This window comes from Strix aluco, chromosome 25 (genome assembly GCF_031877795.1).
Source record: "Strix aluco isolate bStrAlu1 chromosome 25, bStrAlu1.hap1, whole genome shotgun sequence".
Taxonomy (NCBI): Eukaryota; Metazoa; Chordata; class Aves; order Strigiformes; family Strigidae; genus Strix; species Strix aluco.
The window spans coordinates 2712364-2733293 of record NC_133955.1 but is presented as its reverse complement, the minus strand read 5'-3'; the positions used below and the strand labels follow the sequence as shown (position 1 = coordinate 2733293).

General features: G+C 50.4%; 2 protein-coding genes across 8 annotated transcripts in view; one reads left to right on the top strand and one right to left on the bottom strand.

The window, feature by feature from the left end:
• The window catches only part of PPFIA4 (PTPRF interacting protein alpha 4), a 59034-nt gene extending 53410 nt beyond the window's left edge, over positions 1 to 5624 (bottom strand). For 6 of the 7 annotated variants that reach the window (XM_074850598.1, XM_074850602.1, XM_074850603.1 and 3 more), the window contains exon 1: positions 4593 to 4658. The gene's annotated coding sequence lies outside the window, so the exon portion shown is untranslated. Of the gene's footprint in view, positions 1 to 4592; positions 4659 to 5384 lie in introns of those variants that run through there. The other variant, XM_074850599.1, reaches the window with a different exon arrangement.
• A 1888-nt stretch (positions 5625 to 7512) lies between these two features.
• On the top strand, positions 7513 to 20694 carry TMEM183A (transmembrane protein 183A). Its single transcript, XM_074850618.1, has 8 exons — positions 7513 to 7666; positions 8309 to 8398; positions 11414 to 11569; positions 13886 to 14045; positions 15132 to 15312; positions 18623 to 18703; positions 19358 to 19513; positions 20378 to 20694. The coding sequence occupies exons 1-8, from the start codon at positions 7570 to 7572 to the stop codon at positions 20561 to 20563; spliced, it is 1107 nt and encodes a 368-aa protein (XP_074706719.1). The 5' UTR covers positions 7513 to 7569; the 3' UTR covers positions 20564 to 20694.
• Positions 20695 to 20930: the final 236 nt, after the last annotated feature.

Below are 20930 nucleotides of genomic sequence, written 5' to 3'. Positions count from 1 at the left end.
TATTTAATTCATGATTAAGAGCGTGAGATCAGGTTTACGACACCTGTGTTAATGCCACAGCAAGGCTATAAACACCCTTTCCGATTTTGGAAGCCAGAAAGGCCAGGCTTTGGCAGGAGAGGATCTGTTTGAGGATGTACTGCATTAAAGAGACTCTCGGAAAGGTAAGTGTTGAGCTGGCAGTGCAGCCAAGCATCCCCCTTTCCCCAGGCTCTGCCATCCAACGTGCAGCCCAGCTCCTACCTCTTGGCTATCGAACCCCGCAGGGCACCGCGCTGCCGCCAGCCCCACAGCAGCGCGTTTCTTCTGTCCCAGCACATTAGTCACATCACAAACGATGCTGGCCGGGGAGGTAAAACCCATCTGTAATTAAGGAGAAAATTGCTATCTACCAAGAAAGGGTGGAAACGAGGGCTTTAAATCAATGCGCCTGGTGGATGAGCAGCAATTTTGGGAGGGGGTCGCTTCCCCTGATGTGCCATCCTGCCCTGGCAATGGATCCTCTCCCCTCCGGGCAGCTGGATGGAGAGGCCAGGGGGGAAGAGCATCCTTCCCTGCTGCACATCCCCGCGGCACAGCGCTCGCTATTTAAAGAAATCGGCCACATGCTGTCAACATCTTGTGTCCCCGTGGAGGAGCTGGGCCCATGCCCCGGCATGCACTGCCTCCACGACCCACGCGCAGCGGCTGGGGCTCAGCACTGTGGATGCTGGCTTGGAGGCTGCAGGGGAGAGAGGAGGCATCACGCAGCAAAAAACCCTGGGAACTGCCCTCTCCTGGAAATCAGTCGCAATGGACAGGAGGATGGGGGAAATGAGCTCTCATCTGCCACTTGTTTTCTTTTTTTTTTTTCTTTTGATGCAATTAAAGGCAGCCACCCAGCCGGTACCTCCTTGCGCTTGCTAAGAGAAGCGTGGCAGAAACTGAAAACCCGGAGCTGAAAAAAAAATAATAATCTGCATTTCAGATAAATTCCAGCCTTGTCAGTCCTGCAGGATTACAGTGCTGGAGACAGCGACCTGTGAGCTGATTTAAAACACCAAGGTGGAGATTCAGGAAAAGAAGGGGGACTTGGAGGACACAGGGTCAGTCCTCTCCTGGCCCTGTCTTTTGGAGAAGGTTTGGCACCCAGCTCCAAGATCCCTCCACCTCCCCGCTGCAGGATGGAAATCTCTGCACTGGGGCTGGGGGGCAGGCAGAGCTGCTCCATGCATGGCTTTGTGCAAAAATAATTGAGATGAACACCCATTTCATTCTTTAGGGTATCCTCACTGTGCAAATTAAAGAGAAGGCTTTACGATGCCCCCACAAGGATTTTAACCGGCTTGACCACAACACAAACAGAAGTAAAATCCAATTGTATCAGCGCAACTTTCTTTAACAGAGAGCCTTGAATCATTTTTCACTACTTCTGCTCCAGATGGGCCCAAATGCAGACCTGTCCCCCAATGCTGCAGTTGTTTCATGTGATATTTTCCCCTCCTCCCTCCCAAATGCCAGCTCGTGTGAGCACACCCACACGTGCAGCCACCTCCAAGCCTTTTGGCATCATTTGCTCGCAGAGGAGACCTTTAAGCACTGAAAACTCCCAACCACGTCCCTCAGGAGCCTGGCAAGGGCTTGGACCTACCTGCGAAGGCCACACCAGAGCCCATCAAGCTCGGTCAAGACCTTGATCAGAACTGTCACCCCCACACTTGGTGCTTGGCATTTCACAGAAAGCATCTGTAAAGTGGGGGGGCTCTTATTGCATTTTATGCCTCTCTGGGAAGAAAAGCCAGGCAACGGATCCAACATTCTTTCCCTCCAGTTAATAGCCCAGAGATGTCCCAGCTCACTTTTAGGAGCCACCTGGGAAACCTCAGACTCACCAAAACATTCTTTAGAAGGAAATTAATTGTAAAATAAGGTTTCCATGTTTGCTAAAGAATCCAGTATCCTTCTGCTTTGCTGGAAAACATGAAATAGCCCTGCCCACGCAGTAGACAGACACTCATTCCAAAATTGCTCCTGTCCCCAGAGACTGGAGACCTCCAGAAGCATTTCCAGTTGGGTCTCAGTTTGGGTTCAGCACCCTCTGAGGTTCCAGGGCTGTCTCCCCGCAACTTCAGCACAAACTCCCAGCTCTTTCCCATCACGGACTCACAGCCACGATCTTCCCACCCAGCACACCACAACCCCATCACCCGCCCAGTTCTCACTCACTCAGCCCCCTCCTCCTCACACCACCGTCCTCATCCCTGTCCCTATGCCCCTGCACCCCAGTGGGAGTTGCCTGAAAGGGCAAGGCTTGCAAAAAGGGCCCTCAAAAGATACAGACGTGGAGGTTTTCAGGGTGGTGTTTACTCATGACATCTTCTGAGACAATTGAAACAGGCAGGAACTCAACTCTCCAGCAGGTTCAATCCCTCAGCATCTGCACTTCAACAGTTGGCAAGTGCCGAGGCACAGCTGGACCGAGCCACCAGTGCAGAGCAAGACCCACTCACCCTCGCCATGAAGCCAGAAAGCTGCACAGAGATGGACGAGTCATTTAATCCTACATCTGCCAAGCCACAGCTGAGCTGGCTGTCCCAGAGAGCCAGATCCGTCCATCAGTCCCACCCACCACTGGTGTCTCAGGAACCTGCCAGTTTGGGGGCTCCCCCCTACCCTCCAGTCGGTGATACAGGTCCCAGACAACCTTCGTCTGTCTCCTGGAAAAGAGATGCAGGAGGAGCAACCACTGAAACTGGGAAGTCATCCATGCACCTGAGCATCTCTGGGTGCTGGGGGGACAGAACCAGCAACCTGTGCTGGTGGTTCCCTGACAAATCTACAAGGAAGTCCCCAGAGATCAGTTCTGCTTCCCAACCAGCACTGTCCTGAGACACAGGGAGCAGCACATCGTGGCATTCCCAAGAGCACAGATACCCGAGACTCCCAGATCATCAGAGCTACAAAGACAGCAATTTTCCATCTCCTCTAAAGCCCCGACAGCACCGCAGCCAAGAAATTCCTGAACCACACAGGCATGTTCATCCAGGTACCAAACTCCAGCTCACACCTTGCCTCTGTACCAGCTTGTGCTTGTGAAGTGGCACAGTGGTGTCAAATGCACCAGGAGAACATCATTCCAGCATACGAGCAGATGGTGGCAAACGAGCTTAAATGAATACTTTGCCAACCCTGATTTGGCCAAAACCAGGATGTCCCCAGAAGGTTTTGCACAGCTTTAACAAAACCCGGCTTCCTAAGCCAATTGCTGTTATAATGATGTAATTTAGGGGATAAACAAGCCCTTAAAGGCTGGTGTTATTCAGGAGAAAATCACGGTGTCTGGAGGCAGCTTGCCGTGGCCATGACGAGACGGCACCAGCCGACTGAGGATGGGAACCAGTGTGAGCACAGCTGGAGCTAGCCAAGCTGGCCAGATGCTCACCGGGCTGATCCAGCCCCAGGCGCAGTGGGCATCTGCCCTGTGCCAATGTCCAGGCTGGACCAGCTTAGTGAGCATCTGCCCAGTTAAGAGCTGGACCAGCTTGGCAAGCATTTACCTGGTGGCAAGCATTTACCTGGTGGCGAGCTCTGGGCTGAACCAGCCCCACAAGCTTCAGTCTAGCGAGTACCCCCAGGAGCCGGTCCAGCCCGGAGCTCAGTGCCAGGCAGATGCTCAGTGGGACTGATACAGCCCAGAGCTCGGCACTGGGTGGATGCTCGCAGGGCGGATGCTGGAGGGCTGGAGACAGTACTAAGGGAGGCGGGAGGATACGGCGCTGGGAAACCAGAGGAGCAGGAGAAGGCCAGGATAGGATCGGGAAGCCTGCCCTCCCCCTCAGCGTATGGTGAAAGCATGGGGAGGAGGAGGGGTGCAAAGGGACAGCTTGGGACCATATTGGGGGGCTGTCAGGGGCAGAGAGCAGCTGAAAATCAAGGAACCCCCCTCCCCATGCCTGGGTTGGAGGAATCACTGCTCCTCTCCTCCATACCATGCAGCCTCCGGGGGGGTGGATGTGTCCACCCTTCACCCCTCCTGCCTGCACACCCAGCGGGGACGTGGCAGCACATCTGCCTAGGGCCGGTGGTGTGGGGGGATGAGCAACTCCTTGGCTCAGATGCCCGGCCTGGGGGTAATGTCGGGGGACAGCAAGTCACCGCCACAACCCAGCTTGGGGGGAGGATGACATCCCCCCAGCTCAGACTCCACCCAAGGGAAACGGGGGAGCTCAGCACACCCCCTGACTCAGACACCCCCTCCAAGGGGTAACGGGGTGGGAGACAAAGCACCCCCGGACTCAGGCACCCCCTCCCAGGGTCAGAGCATCCCCAGCCCAGCCCCACCCGAGGGGCAGTGGGGAGCAAAGCCGCAGCTGCCCAGCCCCACGGAGCCGCAGAGCATCCCCTCGGGGAGGGGGAAGAGCACCCCCGGGGGCAGACAAAAAGGGTAGAGCCCCCCGAGTCCAGCCCCAGCAGGGGGGCAGAAGCGGCGCTGAGCATCCCCTGCCCGGTCCCACTGGGGAGCCCACTGGGCAGAGCATCCTCCGCCCGGCTCCGCGGGGGGCGAAGCATCTCCCGTGGGCAGCGTGGGGCCGCCCGGCCCCGCCCGCACTCACCGACCGCCGAAGTCGCTGGAAGCCGCCGCCACCGCCGCTGCCTCCCGCTGCCCGCCCCGCCCCGCCCACTGCGTCACCGTCCCCGCCTGGCCACGCCCTCCGGCCACGCCCTCCAGGGTGGCCACGCCCCGTGGGGTGAGGTGGGGGTCGGGGGTGGGGGGCTGGGGGTGCAGAGCAGGATCTGGGGGGCAGAAATGTCCTGGCGGGGCAAGACCGCCCCTGGGGGCAGGATCCCACCTGGGGGGGCAGGATCCCCCCCGGGGGGGGCAGGAACACCCCTTGGGAAAACGACGTGGGTGGGAGGAATCCCCCTGGCGGGAGCAGAGAACTCTCTTGGGGGGCAGGAACCCCCCTGGGGTTTATTAGCCCCCATGGGGGTAGGACTCTCCCGGGGGCCTCATCCAGCCCTAGAGGGAGGGAGGCAGGAGTAGCCCTGGGCTGTGGGGCAGAGACCGCACCATGTGGGGAGCAAAGATGGGGCCAGGGGGTGAGCCCCATGCTCTGCCATGTCTCTCTCCTCGCCCTGCCGAGGCCCAGCTCTGAGTCGTGGGGTGACGGGGCACATTGTCCCTCCTGATTTCGGTGGTGGTGGATGTACCATCGCCCTTGGCTCCCTCCCTGGGGAGAGTCTCTTGCACCCTCAAATGGGGTTTGACACAGAGACCGTCCATGAACTGCAGTGGGAGCAGCCAAAGGACGAACCCACCCCAGCACCCTGCCCAGCACAGGGAGGTGTCATTAGCAAATAATCAATTAATCTGGGGCCCTGAAACCACAAGATGTTGCTCTTACCCTTGCACAGCCATCAGCATCCTCAGGCGGCCTCACCCAGGAGCTCTTCTCAGAGATGCAGCTGGGAACGAGCGGGATCACTGGGATCATCAGAGAGCAGCACCAGCTCCTTCAGCTCACCGGGTTTTATCAGGGACGTTGAGCTCATTCCTCAGCACTTTTGCTGGAGGACTTTGGGGAGGTCTCACATAAATGCCCCCAACCTGCTGGAGGAGTAAGTGTGCTGGATCCGAACGCCAGCCCGTCTCGGAAACAACTGCCTTCATGTTGTGTTTGTTGCATCCTGGTAAAATTTCATCCGTTTTCAACGTGCCAGAGTTTTCCAAGCCAAGACAACGTCTACTTTTTAAAAATAATACTGTGATACAGTTCTCAAATAACGACGATGAATAGCGTAGTCCAAGGAAAACATTTTCAGGTATGGAAGAGGTGGGTAAAGCCACCAGTGCCAGAATCTGGTTGTATTAACTGATATTCCCCTTAATTCGTATCAATTGTTTTAAAAACAGATTAATTAGAAATAGCATTTCTGTCAAGGAGTGTCCTTTCCTGTCTGGGATGATCAAAAGTCTTCTCAACCATCAGATATGTTCTTTGCTGATAAAATACTCTTAATGTATTTTAAGAAATGCTGAGAGAAAGAAATACAGTCAGGAATGTAAGTTATAGATGCCGTTAACTCCTGGCCATGCTTGAAAGAAGAAATTTGGATTTCTCTGTACCCAGTGTGTTACCTCACCCCGGGGAGGAGCGAGAGCTGAAGCCATGGCCCTGAAAGCATCTCACTGTGGCCCTGGCCTCCCAAGAGCCGAATCATCTCCTGTGGTCTTGTAGTAAAGCAGCACAGGCGGAAAATGCAGCACACTGGGGGCTGTTCGGTGCCTGTCAAGGGAGAGCGAGTGGCACAGGGCTTGTGCTCTTCTGCTGTTCTGTAAATCCCAAAGGAAGGGAGCAGGACCCCACCAGCCTCCCAATTCAGACACCCCCAGGACTCATCAGGACTCGCTATCAGCTTCTGTTCTTGGCAGCACCCAAATCCCCGTTTCTGTATGGCACAAGCATTCAGGGGGGCACAGGGCCCGAAATCACCATCAGACTCTGGGCTGCCATTCCTGTTTTCCCTCTGCAGATCCTCTTTAAGCAATTCCTCCCCCATGAGGTGGCATCACTTCTTTGACAAGCACCGAGCACCAAATTTAGCCCTAAAAGAAACAGTAAATACAGTTTACAGCTGGTGACCACCCATCACCACACCCACAGGCGAGGTGTCGCCCACCACAGAGGCGTGGGGTGGGCACTGGGAGCCAGTGGTGCAGGCTGCGCGCCCAGGCACTGGTCGGTGGTAGTTTGCAGGGTGGTGATGGGGGTTCAGCCGGGGCACCCCAGGATGGGGGGAGACACCTGGGGTTGGGGGCATGGCCAGATCCTGGGACTTGAGGGAGAGTGGGGGGGAGCAGGAGGGGGATCACACAGGCATCGGCACTGGGGAAGTGCTCAAGGGCGCTATGGACACAAGACAGTCATTACTGGGAGGGACAATTGCCTCAGAAACCCTCATTACTGGGAGGACTGGGGGTGGTGCAAGTACCTTAGAGGTCCTCGTGACTGGGAGGACTGGGAGCAGGGGCACAATCAACCCAGGAGCCCTTGTTACTGGCAGGACTGGGAGGGGGGGGAAATCCCCCCAGGAGCCCTCGGGGGGGCAGTCAATTAGCTCAGAGGTCCCTGTCACTGGGAGGACTGGGGACCCAGTTACCTCTGAGGCCCTCATTACTGGCAGCACTGGGAGCTAGCTACCCTAGAGGCCTTTGTAACTGGGGAGACTGGGCGGCAATTACCTCAGAGACCCTCATTACTGGGAGCACTGGAGGGGGGAGGAGGAAATCCCTTCAAGTGCCCTCATTACTGTGAGGGGGCAACGACCTCAGAGACCCTCATTACTGGAAGGGGGAATCGTTACTGGGAGGACTGGTGAGGCTGGCTCGGGGTGACTATCACAGGGGCTGTTCTTACTGAGAGGACTGGGGGTTCTGGCAGCACACACAGCGGCCCATCTCCCCCGCCGTGACGTCAGCGCTGCGCGCCGGTAGGGTCGCGGCCGGGTGACGTCACGGTCTCGCGCGGGGCGGGCGGGGGCGGCGCTGTCCCCGCTGTCCCCGCGGCCCCGCTGCGGCCCGGGCGGGACATGGCCCCGCGCGGCCGCCCCGACGCCGCCGCCATGCCCAAGAGGGGCGCCCGCAAACGCCTCAAGTTCCGGGCCGACGATGTGTGCTCCGAGCGCGGTGAGGGCCGGGCCTGGAGCAGGGCCTGGGGGGAGCGGGACCAGGCCGGGGCCCGGCCCCACTGTGGGAAGGCGGCCTGGGCTGGGCCTGGGCTTGGATTGGGGCCTGAGGGGCGAAGTGGCCTCGCCCGCGGGGTTGAGGGGCCTGGGTTTAGCCTGGGTGAGGAGAGATGGGGACGGTCCGGGCTCCCCCGGGCCGTGAGCCGGGCCCGCTCGCGCTTGTGGAGGGAGGGAGCTGCCTCCAGCGGGAGTGGGGGGACCTGGCCTGATGTGGGAGTTAGGAATGAGCCGTCGTGGTCTGTGAAGGAGGAGCCTGGGCCTAGAGGATCAGCCAGGCTTGGGTTAGGCTGCGTGTGAGGGGGCCTGTGGGGTTTGGTGTTGATTGAGGCGGAGGGATAGGGGAGAGCTGGGCTGAGCTGGGCAGGGGGGTGGATCCCTTGAGTGTGGTGGGCTGGGTACAGGCCTGCTGGGGACTCCTGGCCTGCATCTCTCTGCTGGGGCTCCTTCACCTGCTTGTGCATCTCCAGCTCGAGCCTCAGATCCTGTGGGGAGTGTCCCTTTGAGGGACCATGGCTCCTAAACCTTCTATCCCCTCCCCTATAATCCATAATCCCACTGATGCCCTGTCTCCTGACTTCTGCAGTGACGGTGGCAGATTATGCTAACTCAGACCCAGCTGTCGTGAAATCTGGACGGGTGAAAAAAGCTGTGGCCAATGCAGTTCAGCAGGAAGGTGAGTCTACACTGGGGAGCCTGCCTTCCCTAGGCTGCCTCCCTTTTTTGCTAGCCTTTGTGTGATGTGGGAAACTCCCCTTTTGTGGCCTGAGAAAATCTGTCTCGTTTGGTGCCTGAAAAGGAGTCTGTGTTCCTCGGCAGAATCAGGTTTTTAGGATTTTAGGAGGTTTTGCAGAAAGCCTGTTGCAAGTCCAGTAAGAATTGCTGAGTCTTTGTTAGTGCCTGAAATGGAAGGCTTCTTTCCATTAACTATTGGGTGTGATCTCCTGCTTGAAGCAGAAAATAACATGATTGGAGTCTTTATTACGTCATATAAAACTGTAGACAACTTCATTAGGTAAAATTCTTTGCAGTGGGGATAAACTTATGATAGTTCTGGCAAACATGTTCCTCCCTGTACTGCAAACTTTAAGAGTTTTGCTGTTTCCTTGGTGAACTGTATAAACAAGCAGTTTCCTGGAAAGGTATTGCAATATTTTGTTATCTACTTCCTCCTTGGTTTTAGGTGCTGGGAGCAATCTGAACTAACACACCCTGTTTGAGAAATGTTAATGATTAGGCCTCCACTCTTAGACATAGCTGGTCACACATGTTGGAGGTGAATGTTACTACATTGACAGTGACAACTGAAAGCTTCATGTAGGAAAACTCTCCTTATGTTGCTGAAATCTTACACGTTTAACGAAAATACATGTTCTTTGCATGAGTGCCTGTTAGGTGGTAGCTGTTTCGGGCAGTGGTGGTGGTGAATGTTCTTTTAAGCTGCTACTTCTTAAGATTTTAAGATCAGGGCACCTCCCTCTTTTGTTGCCTCCTTTGTAATAGGCTGGGGGGTCCCCATTCCCTCTCCTGTTCACCCTTTTATATTCTTCTTCGAGGCACTGCCTCAAAGTACTGCACTCCAGCATCATACCTGGCAAACTGTTGTCTTTTCTTTCTCCCTGCCCCACCCCGAGTCCTTGCATCCAGCATCACCTGCTTTGTCCAGCCTAAACCCTCTCCTAAAATCCTGCTCTGTTTCTGGCTCACCTCCAGGCGGTCTAGATGAGCCCAGGTCACAGCAGTTCCCTGCCCACCCCTTTCTCAGGTCTTTGCAGTGCAGGATCACAGGGACTTTCCCTCCTTATGGGGGGATCCTGGGGTTCTCTCCTCCCCAGCCCCAGGGCTGTGCTACAGCCTTATCTGGTGCAGTCATGACATGTGCTGCAGCCTTATCTGGCGCAGCCTGTGCCACGGGTGGGGACAGCAGCCTCTGCCCAGGGAGCTTCAGCCTTTGGCCTCGCTCACCTCCTGTCTCTCAGCTCCAAGTAAACATCACGCTGCCTGTGACTGCCAGCAAGCGGAGAGCTTCACGGGTGGGGGGAAGCAAACACCAAGTGGAATTTTCCTGACCTTTTTTCCTCCCCATCCTAACCCCCAGGGATGAGGTGGGATTACGGCTGTGAGATGGAGAGGGTGCCTCTGCAAGATTGCAATGCAGTGTGATTCAGTCGACTCAGATGTTGATCTTTCCTTTGCAGAGTGTGGCCGTTTCTTTTTCTAAACCCATCTCTGAGTCTCTGTCAATTCAGTCCTTTCTTGCTGGGCTGTATTTGATGTCACAACTTACTGCCATTCATGGTGCCCATCTATTTCTCTTTGCCTGTAAAAGGTCATGTAGAGAGGGCAGTACGATTTGACAGTGAGGGATGCCACTGTCATGTCATACAGTTTACAGAGTAAATTGTGCAAAGCGAGGTAGAACTGGTTTAGCAAAGCACTGAAAGTATCTCTAGTCAGTGGGTACAGTCAAGGTTTATCTTAAGACTGTCCTTTCATCTGCTGTCTTACCATTTCAAAACCTTGTTTTGTGGTTAGAAATGAGAACATCTCTTGCCTGAATTTACTTATGGTCAGTTCCTGATCTCTTTTTCTTTTTTTTTTTTTTCTTTCCTTCTTCCTGCTACTTTATCCCTTTAATTCAAGTAGCATGTCTTGCTCTCCAGTGGCTCTGGGGGCTGTACCTGTGATGTATAAAACCTCCCTGGGCTTCAGTTTGTGCCAGGTTAGAAAAGCTTGAGCAGTGTAAGCCTCCTCTGGCGTGGTCAGGTGCCTCTTGGTAGAAGTCCTTTTCTTCACCCAGCGCATTAAGTTGAAATTAAGCTTTCTTGAATGAATTTTACAGACTATGTGCAAAGTGCTTGTAATGCTGTTACAATGCTGGTCTGTTTATGACAGCGCCTCATGCAGCTGTAATGTAGGACTGCACCTTTCTTTTTCAAAACTGTCAATCCTTCCATCACATGTGGATTTTTCTGCCCTAAGGACTTCCTGGTTTACAGACCAAGTTCTAAAAATAATATTTCCTGACAGGGATGTGTCTAAACATCTCCCAGAGGCAGCAAAAAAGCCCCAAACCCAACCGTCCGGACCTGCTGTTTTCCTCATTAGGCCAGACTCTTTCCCTCCACTAAATTCTAGGATAAGTGGAGCTCCTGTATGCTTGGCACTGAGTTATATCGCTGATGGGTTGTGTGTCGTCAGCCACGGGATCTCTCTTTATCCTGCTGAGAAGGGAGTGTATCTTCTCTGTGTTCACAGAACAATTCCAGAGTAGGTGCTGGCGCTGTAGAGGCTGAACGGTGGTCATGCAGGGAAGCTCTGGTATGCCGGGGAACCTGTTAGCGCTGTAGAAAAAGAGCCTGTCTATACTGTTTTATTCAGAATTGTAAACAGCTTCAGCTAAACCAATGGGATCATCTGCGTAATGTGCTGGTAATCATCCTCATTGTTCATTCTTTAAAACAAGAAGCTGAATAATTATGTTTCCAATTCGCTCAGCCTTGCTAATCTTTCTCTGACAAGGTAATCCTCTGGCCCAGGATTTACTTGCTTGTGTCACTCGCCAGAAAGCTAATGCAGTTAACATTCTTAGCAGTGGCTGGGGCAGTGGCTCCACTGAAGTGTCTCCTGAACTTGGATCACCTTTTTCTCTCTGCTGGTCTGCTTACTGTGTCGTTGCTTGTCATTCTAGTTAAATCCCTCTGTGGTTTGGAAGCTTCTTGTGTTCCTGCTGAGGAAGTTCTCTCCATGTCGGGAGAGTCTTGTGACAGCAGCGATGAAATGGATACAAAGGAAAGCATCAACGGGCGAACTGCATCTAGAAAAAAGAAAAGCAAAAGGCACAAAGGTATGGTTGCCAGCCTCTTTGTGGGGCCTCTGCGTGGGCTGCTTGTGCATCTTCTGCCTGTGTGACATTTGCTATTTACAGGCTAGTCACGGGGCTCTTCGGGGCCTTCTGCAGCTTGTACGTGTGCAAAGAAACGCCAAGGGTTAAATCACTTTTAAACCTGCTGGGACTCGACAGAGGTGTTGTCTTTGCACAAAGAACCCTGGGCGTGAAAGCAAAGCCTGAGCGTTCATTGCTTTCTTTCAATAAACTTCTCTCAACCTTGGGAAATGAATGCTGCTCTTTGAAAGAGTTGTGAAACTTTGCCACTGGACGTGTTACTTCATTGAACACACGTTGGTGAAAGCGGGGTTTGCTTTGGGGGAAAAAAACCCAACGCTGCTGTCCGTGACGCATTTGCTGGCAAAATCCAAGCTCTGTCTTCAGGGTGTTTCCAAGGCTGCGGGTTGTTACAAATGAGTTTAGAGGGCTCTTTTTCCAGCAAGCAAGTGAATTTGGCCCTAGTGGCATCATAGTAAGTTAATTCCAGGGAGATGTATCCTTCAGCATTTACACTTTGTGCAACTCTATAGAAAGCAATTTGCAACACAGTGTAAGGAGCAAACTGCTCTGCTGTGCTGTGGAATCGTTCAGGAGTTTCTGATAACAGGTTGCTTTCAGGCTGAGAAACAAATTTTAACTTGGTTTCTCCAACTTAAGAAAAACTTAACTTTATGAATGCTGATACTAATTTATGTAACATATCAACATCCACCATGGACTTAAGGTGCACAGCACTCCTCTGGGGTAAGAGTTTAATCTCTTAAGACATCCTTCAGAATCCCGGGAAAACAAGAACATCTGAGTGGCTAGAGTTATGGGAGTTATGAGTCTGGAAGGACAGTATTCTGTTCTACCACAACCTTGGCTTACTTATTTCTGCTACATATTTAGGGAAGAAAAAATGATAATAGATCAGTGATGCTTCTGGCTACACTCTGCAGTTTGGCAGTTGTGTAGTTTGATGGTTTCTTGAGTCAGAGCTGAAACAGCAAAGTGGATGTTACAGCCCATTGTGGGTGTGCCTGCCATAAATCTGTAGTGGTGTAGGGAAGTGATCAAATCCAGAGCTTTCTTTGGCAATGGATGTAGCAATTATCACGTGAGGATAAAGTACTGCCCTCTGTTATTGACCTGCTGTCTCAGGATTAGATCTGGCACCCTCAAGTTCTTACACACCTTTATGCCACTTGTTCACAAACCTCATGGCAGTTTTTTTCTGTTAGCACTGTGCACAAGTTGTATGTTTTCTTTTCCTTAATGTTCCTAGTGCTCGGTATTGTTTAGCTCTTTGTGTTCTTAAAAAGTGTTTTTCCTGTTAAAGTTGGAACAATGTCTGTGGAAAAAAACATGTGGTGTTAACTTAAAAACACTGCAGGAGTGAAAGGAGATGATCTTCAAGGTCCTTTCCAACCTAGTTGATTCTGTGATTCTGAGTTTCTGAACCTTCAGTTCTGGCTGAGCAGTTCTGACACCTCTGAGAGGAGGAACAGGCCATTCTGTTCATCTGAATTGCACTGAGTTTCCCATCCAAGAAGCTTTAATGAAATGACAGATTTAAGAAAAGCAGCTGATTATCCAGTTGCAGAAGAGAATTGCTTGCCCTCCCTAGCAAAGCTCCTACAAAAATGTTGTGACAATTCGAACAAAGAATTGACAAGCTTGGCAGTGTCTTAATGTTCAGGGATGTCTAATGTAAAGCATTTTTTGATGACCTGTTAAATCAGCAGTTCTGATAAAAATGCATGAGCTTGGCCCTCCTTTACATGAAGTTACCTCTGTATTTGCCATCCAATTTTTATTTCTCCACTTTCATGTTATATTTTAGGTGTGAAGGGGTCAAGTGTTGAAACAGGGTCTGGAAAAGCTGTGGGATTTCCATCCTTGGATACGGTTAGAACTTGAATGGACGAGATCCTGAACAAAATTATCTAATTCAGCCCCTGCTTTGAGCTGGGCTCTTTGGACTAGAGACCTCCAGAGAACCTTTTCAGCCTGAATTATTCTTTGAATCTGCCACTTTGCATACTTGTGCAAACAGTGCAGCAGGGATTAATGGTGGCATATATCCAGCTAAGGGAAAGCGTGATGGTTGCGCAGATGGTGGCAGTGATAATGAGGTTGTACTACCTTGGGCTTGTTTGGCTGACTGTGTACATATATATATATACATATTTCAGCTTCCTGCCCTGTGCTACCAGTAGTAAAGCACATGCCTCTAGATGTGACTTGATAAAGAAGTTATTTACTACACTAACATACCTTCATTGCATTTAGAAAATCCTGATGGGGGTGGCGGAGAAGAATACCCCATTGATATCTGGCTGTTGTTGGCTTCCTACATCCGCCCTGAAGACATTGTCCGGTTTTCTTTGATTTGTAAGAAAGCCTGGACTGTTACTTGCACTGCTGCCTTTTGGACCAGACTCTACAGAAGGTGAGGCTCTAGAGAATTTTTAAACTATTCAGCAGTGACCAGCTCTCTGCAGAGCTGTAAATAAGGGAGTAATTCCTGTAGGCTAGGGACCTCAAATGTTTGTATGTTGACATGGTGGTGTGGGCCTTGTTTAGCAAGGGGTTGTGGCATATTGCATCTGCTTTGGATCTGGAAGTGGATCTGTGGCATATTCCCATATGCTCTGTATAAAATCTCAAAGCATCGTGTGCTTTTCTGCTTGCCAGGCCTACACACTCCTGTTTGTAGCAGTCTGCTTTGTGCGTAAAGCACCCAAAGTGCTTACAACAGGGTCAGTGCCATGACCTTACTGAAAGACAGGTAAACATGCCCTGCCTCAAGCTTTGATCATGGCCACCTTCCTGTAATTAGGGTGGCCCAAGAGAAACTAAAGCATTTTTGAGCTGTCTTGGAGGCAGAGGTGAGTTATAAATTTAAAAAAAAGAGCAAAGAGGTGGTCAAAATTTGAAACAAATCCTTCTGTCCTGGTGCGTGTCACTTGGACTTTCCTTCAGGACAGAATATTTTCTTTACGTTTCTCTATCTGTTGGCCAGGAGGCACAAGCAGCAGGAGTACAGAGCAGATAGCAGCCACGCTCATCCTCGCCCTTGCTTTTTAGTGTGGAGTTCCCTAGCAAAGCCTCCTTTGGCATCTGATCAAAGAATCACCCTTGGGCTCAGGCTGTTGTCTGCAAGCATGCAGTCAAGCTTGGCTAACGTGAGTCCTTGAGAACCTGCAGGAATCTGCAGGCCTTTGTGCATCCTGCAGCTGAAATACCATCTGGTCTCTCAGGGCAAGCTGTCTGCAAGGAATTGTTGGGAAATTGTAGCCTGATATGCTTCTGTGTGCGCTGGAAACCTGGCTGAGGCAGGTGCAGTCTTTGAGACTGTCACGTGGTTTCACGTGGGGCAGCACAGCACCCGTGAAGCACTCGGAGCTGACAGGAGGTCCTCTGGGCAATGAGATGTTCGCTTTTCTCTCAACACTGATCTCTTCATTGCTCTGTTCTGTGCGTCTCTGGCATTCTGACCCTTCAGCATGTGTTGGGTTTGTGGTTGGTTTTGCAGGCACTACAGTCTGGACGCGTACCTGCCTCTCCGCTTGCGGCCAGAGTCCATGGAGAAGCTGCACTGTCTCCGGGCATGTGTCATCCGGTCGCTGTACCACATGTACGAGCCTTTCGCGTCTCGAGTCTCCAGGAATCCAGCTATTCCAGACAGTACTCCCAGCACTTTAAAAAATTCCAGAGTAAGTGGAATCACTAAGGAAGTTGGATATGTCTGAGATGTTGCTCCTTCTGGTTTTTTGTTCTCTCTCTAGAAGAAGAATAGATGATGTTTAGATGGTCACCAGTGAAGCTTGGGTGTAGGGTGACTGCTAACTCCAATAGTGATTTTTAAAGGTACACTGGTTACTTGTACAGTTGCTGCTGCAGAGGATTTTAGTTACTCTTCTGGGTAACTTCTGCCTAAGTCCTACCACAACATCTTGGTAATCAACAAAAAGGCACTTGCTTCACTGAATGTCAGAACTGCTAGGGATGTTTGCAGCTCTCCCTCCTCTGTTGAAAACCTGTTGCTGAAAGGAGGTTGCAGTAGGATCAGCTTTTATATCTTCTGCTTTATTCTGACACTGCCAGAATACATCTTTTCTCCGTAGCAGGCATCTGGAGAGATCAGAAGTGACACTGATAACCTCTGAAAGGGAGTCATTTCATACTACGTTCCTGTAGGTCATCCATCGTCTTTGGTGTCTGGGCGAGGGAGGGCAGTGAGGTTGTGAGCATGGCAAATGTGCAGAGCCAATGTCTGCTTTGGGACTGGGGCTGCAGTTGTGTTGGGCTGTAAAGGGTTTGTCTCTGGTGTGGGCAGGCAGTTCCCTTTGCTATCCCAGCTTGGAGCACTTGCATATCCATTCCTCTTTAATTGCTGTTGAGCATTAACTCGGAAATGCCTCTGTGTCTCTTGTTTGGTTTTAACTTGCAACTGGCTGATACTCTGTGAGCAGCTTAAGCAACAATGTGAATTCTCCACCCTCCAAATCCAAAGTCAAAAACCTGTTAAATGAGGTTTTTGGAGCCAAACTGAAGTGGGTTTGGTTCAAGAGTTGTACTTTCTTTTCCATGCAAGATAGAACAACCTCATCTATCTGTGTGTGACATCCCTCCTTTCTTCCTCTGCCTGGATGGATACTGGAAAAAAATGGCATTCCACTTAGGGAGCATCTAGCAGTAACACAGGCAGGTGGTGCTGCAGAGCAGGAGGAGAGCGCACGGTTCTGTGTGTAGTCTTATCTCTTCATCCAGAGCTCTTCATTCTCTTCCTGAATACCCAGTTTGGATATCATCTTTCTTAAAAAACAAAAAGCAAAGCATTTCTAGGAAATTCCAACCTAACCATAGTCTTTCTGAGTCCAACTTCCTACCCCTGCTCGGATCTGGTAGCGTGGCTGTAAGAGCTGGAAACCCTGAGGTGGTGCTGGCAGGGTCGGCATTTTGGAAGCATTCATGTTGACATCATAACGGCTTTGGTGCCCACTACTAGTGCTTCTACTGTACTAACAGTTTGAGGAAGATTCTTGAAGTGCAGTCTTTTATGATTCAGCTTTTAAAAAAGGAAATTAAATGGTGACGAGGCTTTGTTAGAACAGTAGAGGTTTGACCTAACCCCTTGGAGCATACGAGAGCCATCCCGAGTCTGGTCTTGCTGTACTACTGCATTGCAAGACTCTGAGCTCCACCTGTGTTACTGTGCACAGAAATGCCTCGGCGCAGCGGGTACGGAGGAGGATCAGACATGGCCTCCTCACGTTTTTGCTTTCATGGGCTTTGGTTATACCTTTACGGGTCGTTGAAACTAACGGCAAATGCCTCCATAAACTGCATGTGGCAAGAGGAGACCCCAGACCCGGGTGTTATCAAATCTAGCTTTTCCTCTTTAATTTCCTTTTTTCTTTCCCTAGCCTAGCTTGTGTGGGACACTGGAGCCGTTATGGTGTCAGCAGAAGTGTTTGCCCTTTAAAGACACCCCCATTATTTTTGGTGGAGCGGCAGGCCGTACGGCGCGTCTGAAGGGCAGGACGGCTGACCCGTGGACGACATCCTCTGCCCCTTAGGAGGTACTGACCATTTTGTGCTTCACTACTTGCCATGACCAAACAAGCTGCTAGACCAGGCTGTCTCTGCAGGTGAACTACAAATGCCACTGATGGTGGAGTTAAACTCAGCAGCATCTGCTGCTTGCCTGAGTTAAAAAAAAGATCTGAAGAACATTTTTATTGGAAAAAACTGAGGGCCACCTCCTCCCAGGTGGAGGTTACTTGACGCGTGTTTCTGAGCTTGACTCCACGTAGCTTTGTTGTTCGCCTCATGAAGATTGTTGAGATAAAGGTCCTTTAAGGACTCTTGTATATGGACATGACTCAGAGTTGAAGTAAAGGGTCTCGTATCACCTGTAGTCTCTAATTATGGAGCCCCCATGGTGGAGGCTGGCTCTGGCTTTGTCTCATTTGGGGTCACGCTATCCTGGAATGAAATTAAATCTGTGCGTCGCCTTTCAAACAAGTCAGGCCTTCTCTTGGCATGGGAGAGACTCTGTGTGGGTCATGGGGAGTTGTCTTTACCCATATTGTTCTTCCTTTTCCTGCTGACACTGTTAAAAGATAAGACCAGCTGTGGTGGGCTGGCACCTGTGGTGTGGAAACACTTTCAGTGATGGCTGGGCTGACTTGCTGGATTCTCTTCTCGGCTGTTGAAGGCTGGTTGGTTCTACTCCCTGGCAGGCAGTGAATTTCCCTCCTACTCAGTTTAATACAGGAGTTCTGTTGAGACTCCTGCTCTAGAGCGAGTGCTGCATGCTGGGATGGATCCTGTGGACCACACAGTGATAGCTGGATTAAACTGGAGGACTCCTGGTGTATGTCCTGGTGTATGGCAGTGCTGGGTATCTCTGATGCTGTTTGAGGCCCTTTTCTCATTTTCTTTTAAAAAGGGACAGTAGGTTGATCAGACCATGCTATCCTGGCAATATTTTTATACTCTGAAGTATGACAGTGGGTGCCTAGTGATGTCAAGACCTTCTTTTGACACCACAGTGGCTTAGGAATTTTCTCATCTGTCACCTCATAGCTCATGTACTGGCCTTAGCATTTCCCTCTGGATTCTCCTTCTCGATCCTCATTCTGTTTTCAGTTGTTCCTCGCTTTAATCTTGTTTGCAGTCCAGTCTGGTGGGAGTTCTTGGTGGGTGGGGGAAATGGATTAATCTGTACCGCTCAGCTCTGCCTGTTGAAAGGCACAAATTGTGCAACGGTGTTTTCCTGTTTAGCACGTCAGTAGCTACATGTTGTGTCATCAGTTGCATGACAAGTTGGCCAACTTGAAACTGGGAGATTTAAACTGCTGAGTGTGTTCTTTGAACATAATTAATTTGAATAAATGGCTCCTAACTGCTCCTATATAATTGTGTTTGTAATTGGAAGCCTTTATGCTCTGCTAAAATTTATTTAAAGTGGTGCCTCTAAGGGTTTCATAATCTTGTGTTTCTTTTTCCCCACCTCAGTGTCTGCTTTTCTGGTGCAAAAAGATTGAAGGGAACAGACAAGAAGCAATGTGGGAATTCAACTTCAAGTTCAAAAAGCAGGTATGAAAGAAGAACCAGAATGACTGTGACTTTTTTGAAGCAGTAATGATTTTTCTGGATGGTAGAAAGGAAGATGGAAACTTTTTATGCTTTCAGACAATAAGTGGAAACTCTGACTCCCTTGATAAAGCAATTCTGAAACTACACTCAGTTTTCAGTCTGTATCACCAAGACATTTAGAATCCTACATTTTTATTTCCTCATTTGGAATCCTTTCTCCACTGTAAGATGTAGATCATTTGTTACTCCAGATAATCTCATCTTTGGGTCATCGCTACTGGTTACTACCAAAAACTGGATTATGAGACTTTAGTGGTCAAAACGTAGACCAAAATCTGAAACTTCTTGTTTTACCATTAGAAAGATTTCCCAGAGAAATGAAAAAAGCCAGCGTTGCCAGTGAAAACCTCCAGTAATGGGTCTGAGGAGAAACAAGTAGTTTCAGGCAACCTTGGGAATTCTGCAGCTTTCCCCTCTGAAGAAACGGTCCCGCCGGTTGCCTGTCCCGAGTGATGGCTTTTTGTTGCTTGTGTAGTGCTCTGCCCAAGCACGTGGGAATGCAGCGAGAACCTGCTAGTCAGCACCGGTGAGAAGCAGCCACACTCTCATCAGAGGTTCCTGCTTAGCTAAATAAGTCTCTCTTTTTCTTTCCAGTCTCCCAGATTTAAGAGCAAGTGTTGCAAAGGTCTTCAGCCACCGATTCAGTATGAAGAAGTCCATACAAATCCGGATCAGGATTGCTGTCTTCTGCAGATCACCACCTTTAACTTCATATTCGTGCCAATAGTCATGGGTATGACATTCACCTTGGTAAGTGTTTCAGAAATCTGCTGGGCAGACTTTGCTTGTGCAGTTTCTGTAAGGAGATGAGGAGGACATCTCTTTGATGTTGTGTAAATTACACCGCCTCATCCACAAACCAGTTCCGGGAATCTTAAGGTTAATGATCAGAGGAAGTGCTGAGGATCTCAGTTCAGCTTCTGCATTTCCATCAGCTCTTCCCTATTTGGTGCAGCAAATACAGATGACGTAGAGAATCTGCGAGCAGCTGTGGTTTTGCAGCATCTGGGGGCAGATTAGTTGTCAATACGCTGGCAGGGTACAAGAGGTAGGGATGCAGGAGAAGAGGTGGTCTTCCCTCCTCCAGAAAATATCTCCTTACTTTACAGCAATAAATTCTGAGAGCAAACACCTATATGAGCAGACTCTTTCAGTGTGTATACGGTCCCTGACTGCCAGTGGTTGGCGGAAGGAGCAGCTTTTGACCCACCTTTCACAAACTTGGCTCCAGGCAGCAGTGGCGCAGGTGTGCTTAGGCAAGAGCAGTGCTAAAGTGTGGGGCAGCACGTGTGGCTGTCGGGGTTTCAGAAGCAGCCTGTGCCCAAGAGAGGTTCAGTCTGCCTTCGTTTAAGAGTAGGGCGGTGAGTTCCAGACTTCCTCTGACAGCCACTTGCTTTCAGGTTCACTTCAGGCATTAGTATTTGGGGTTGTCGGCCAGAGAGAAGGGGTTTCAATCCAGCGCTGTAGATTCAGCGTGTAACTGCCAGCACCTGAGATACCTTAGACTTGTACAATTTAGAAGAATTCCAAAAAAATAACTAAAAGTGTAGTGTTAGTAACTATTTATTCATCACTTTGATTTTCTGAAGCACCTCCTGGTCTCTTTTCTTGCAGTTCACCATCAATGTGAGCACAGACATGAGGCATCATCGCGTGCGCCTGGTGTTCCAGGACGCCCCAGTTCGCAACGGCAAGAAACCTCGCCTTGACCAAGGAGTGCAGGTCGTGCTGGACCCCGTGCACAGTGTGCGGCTCCTGGATTGGTGGCACCCACAGTACCCCTTCTCTCCAAAAGCTTAGTGCTTTCCTGAGTCTGCAGGAACTGGCAGGTGACTGAATCTGGCAGGCTGAAGAGAATTTATAGGAACCAGGAAATCCTATTTTTATTTCTTAAATAAATTCTGCAGTCTCCTTGCAAGTGGTTGAAGCTACTGAGCTAGTCTGTATGTATATAACTTCTGGTCAGTGATGGGCAGAGCTAAGTGTAAAGCAGAAACTATTTGTAAACACACTTTTATGTAAAATTCACGTTTTATGATTTGAAAGGAGCTCCCTGGAACTGTTCATTTAAAATCCTTTTGGTGCTAATGAAAGTGGTCCTGTTTTCTGTTGGTTGGGAAGAAGCAGGAGGTTTTACTTTCCGGCTTTAATATGACCAGAAACAATT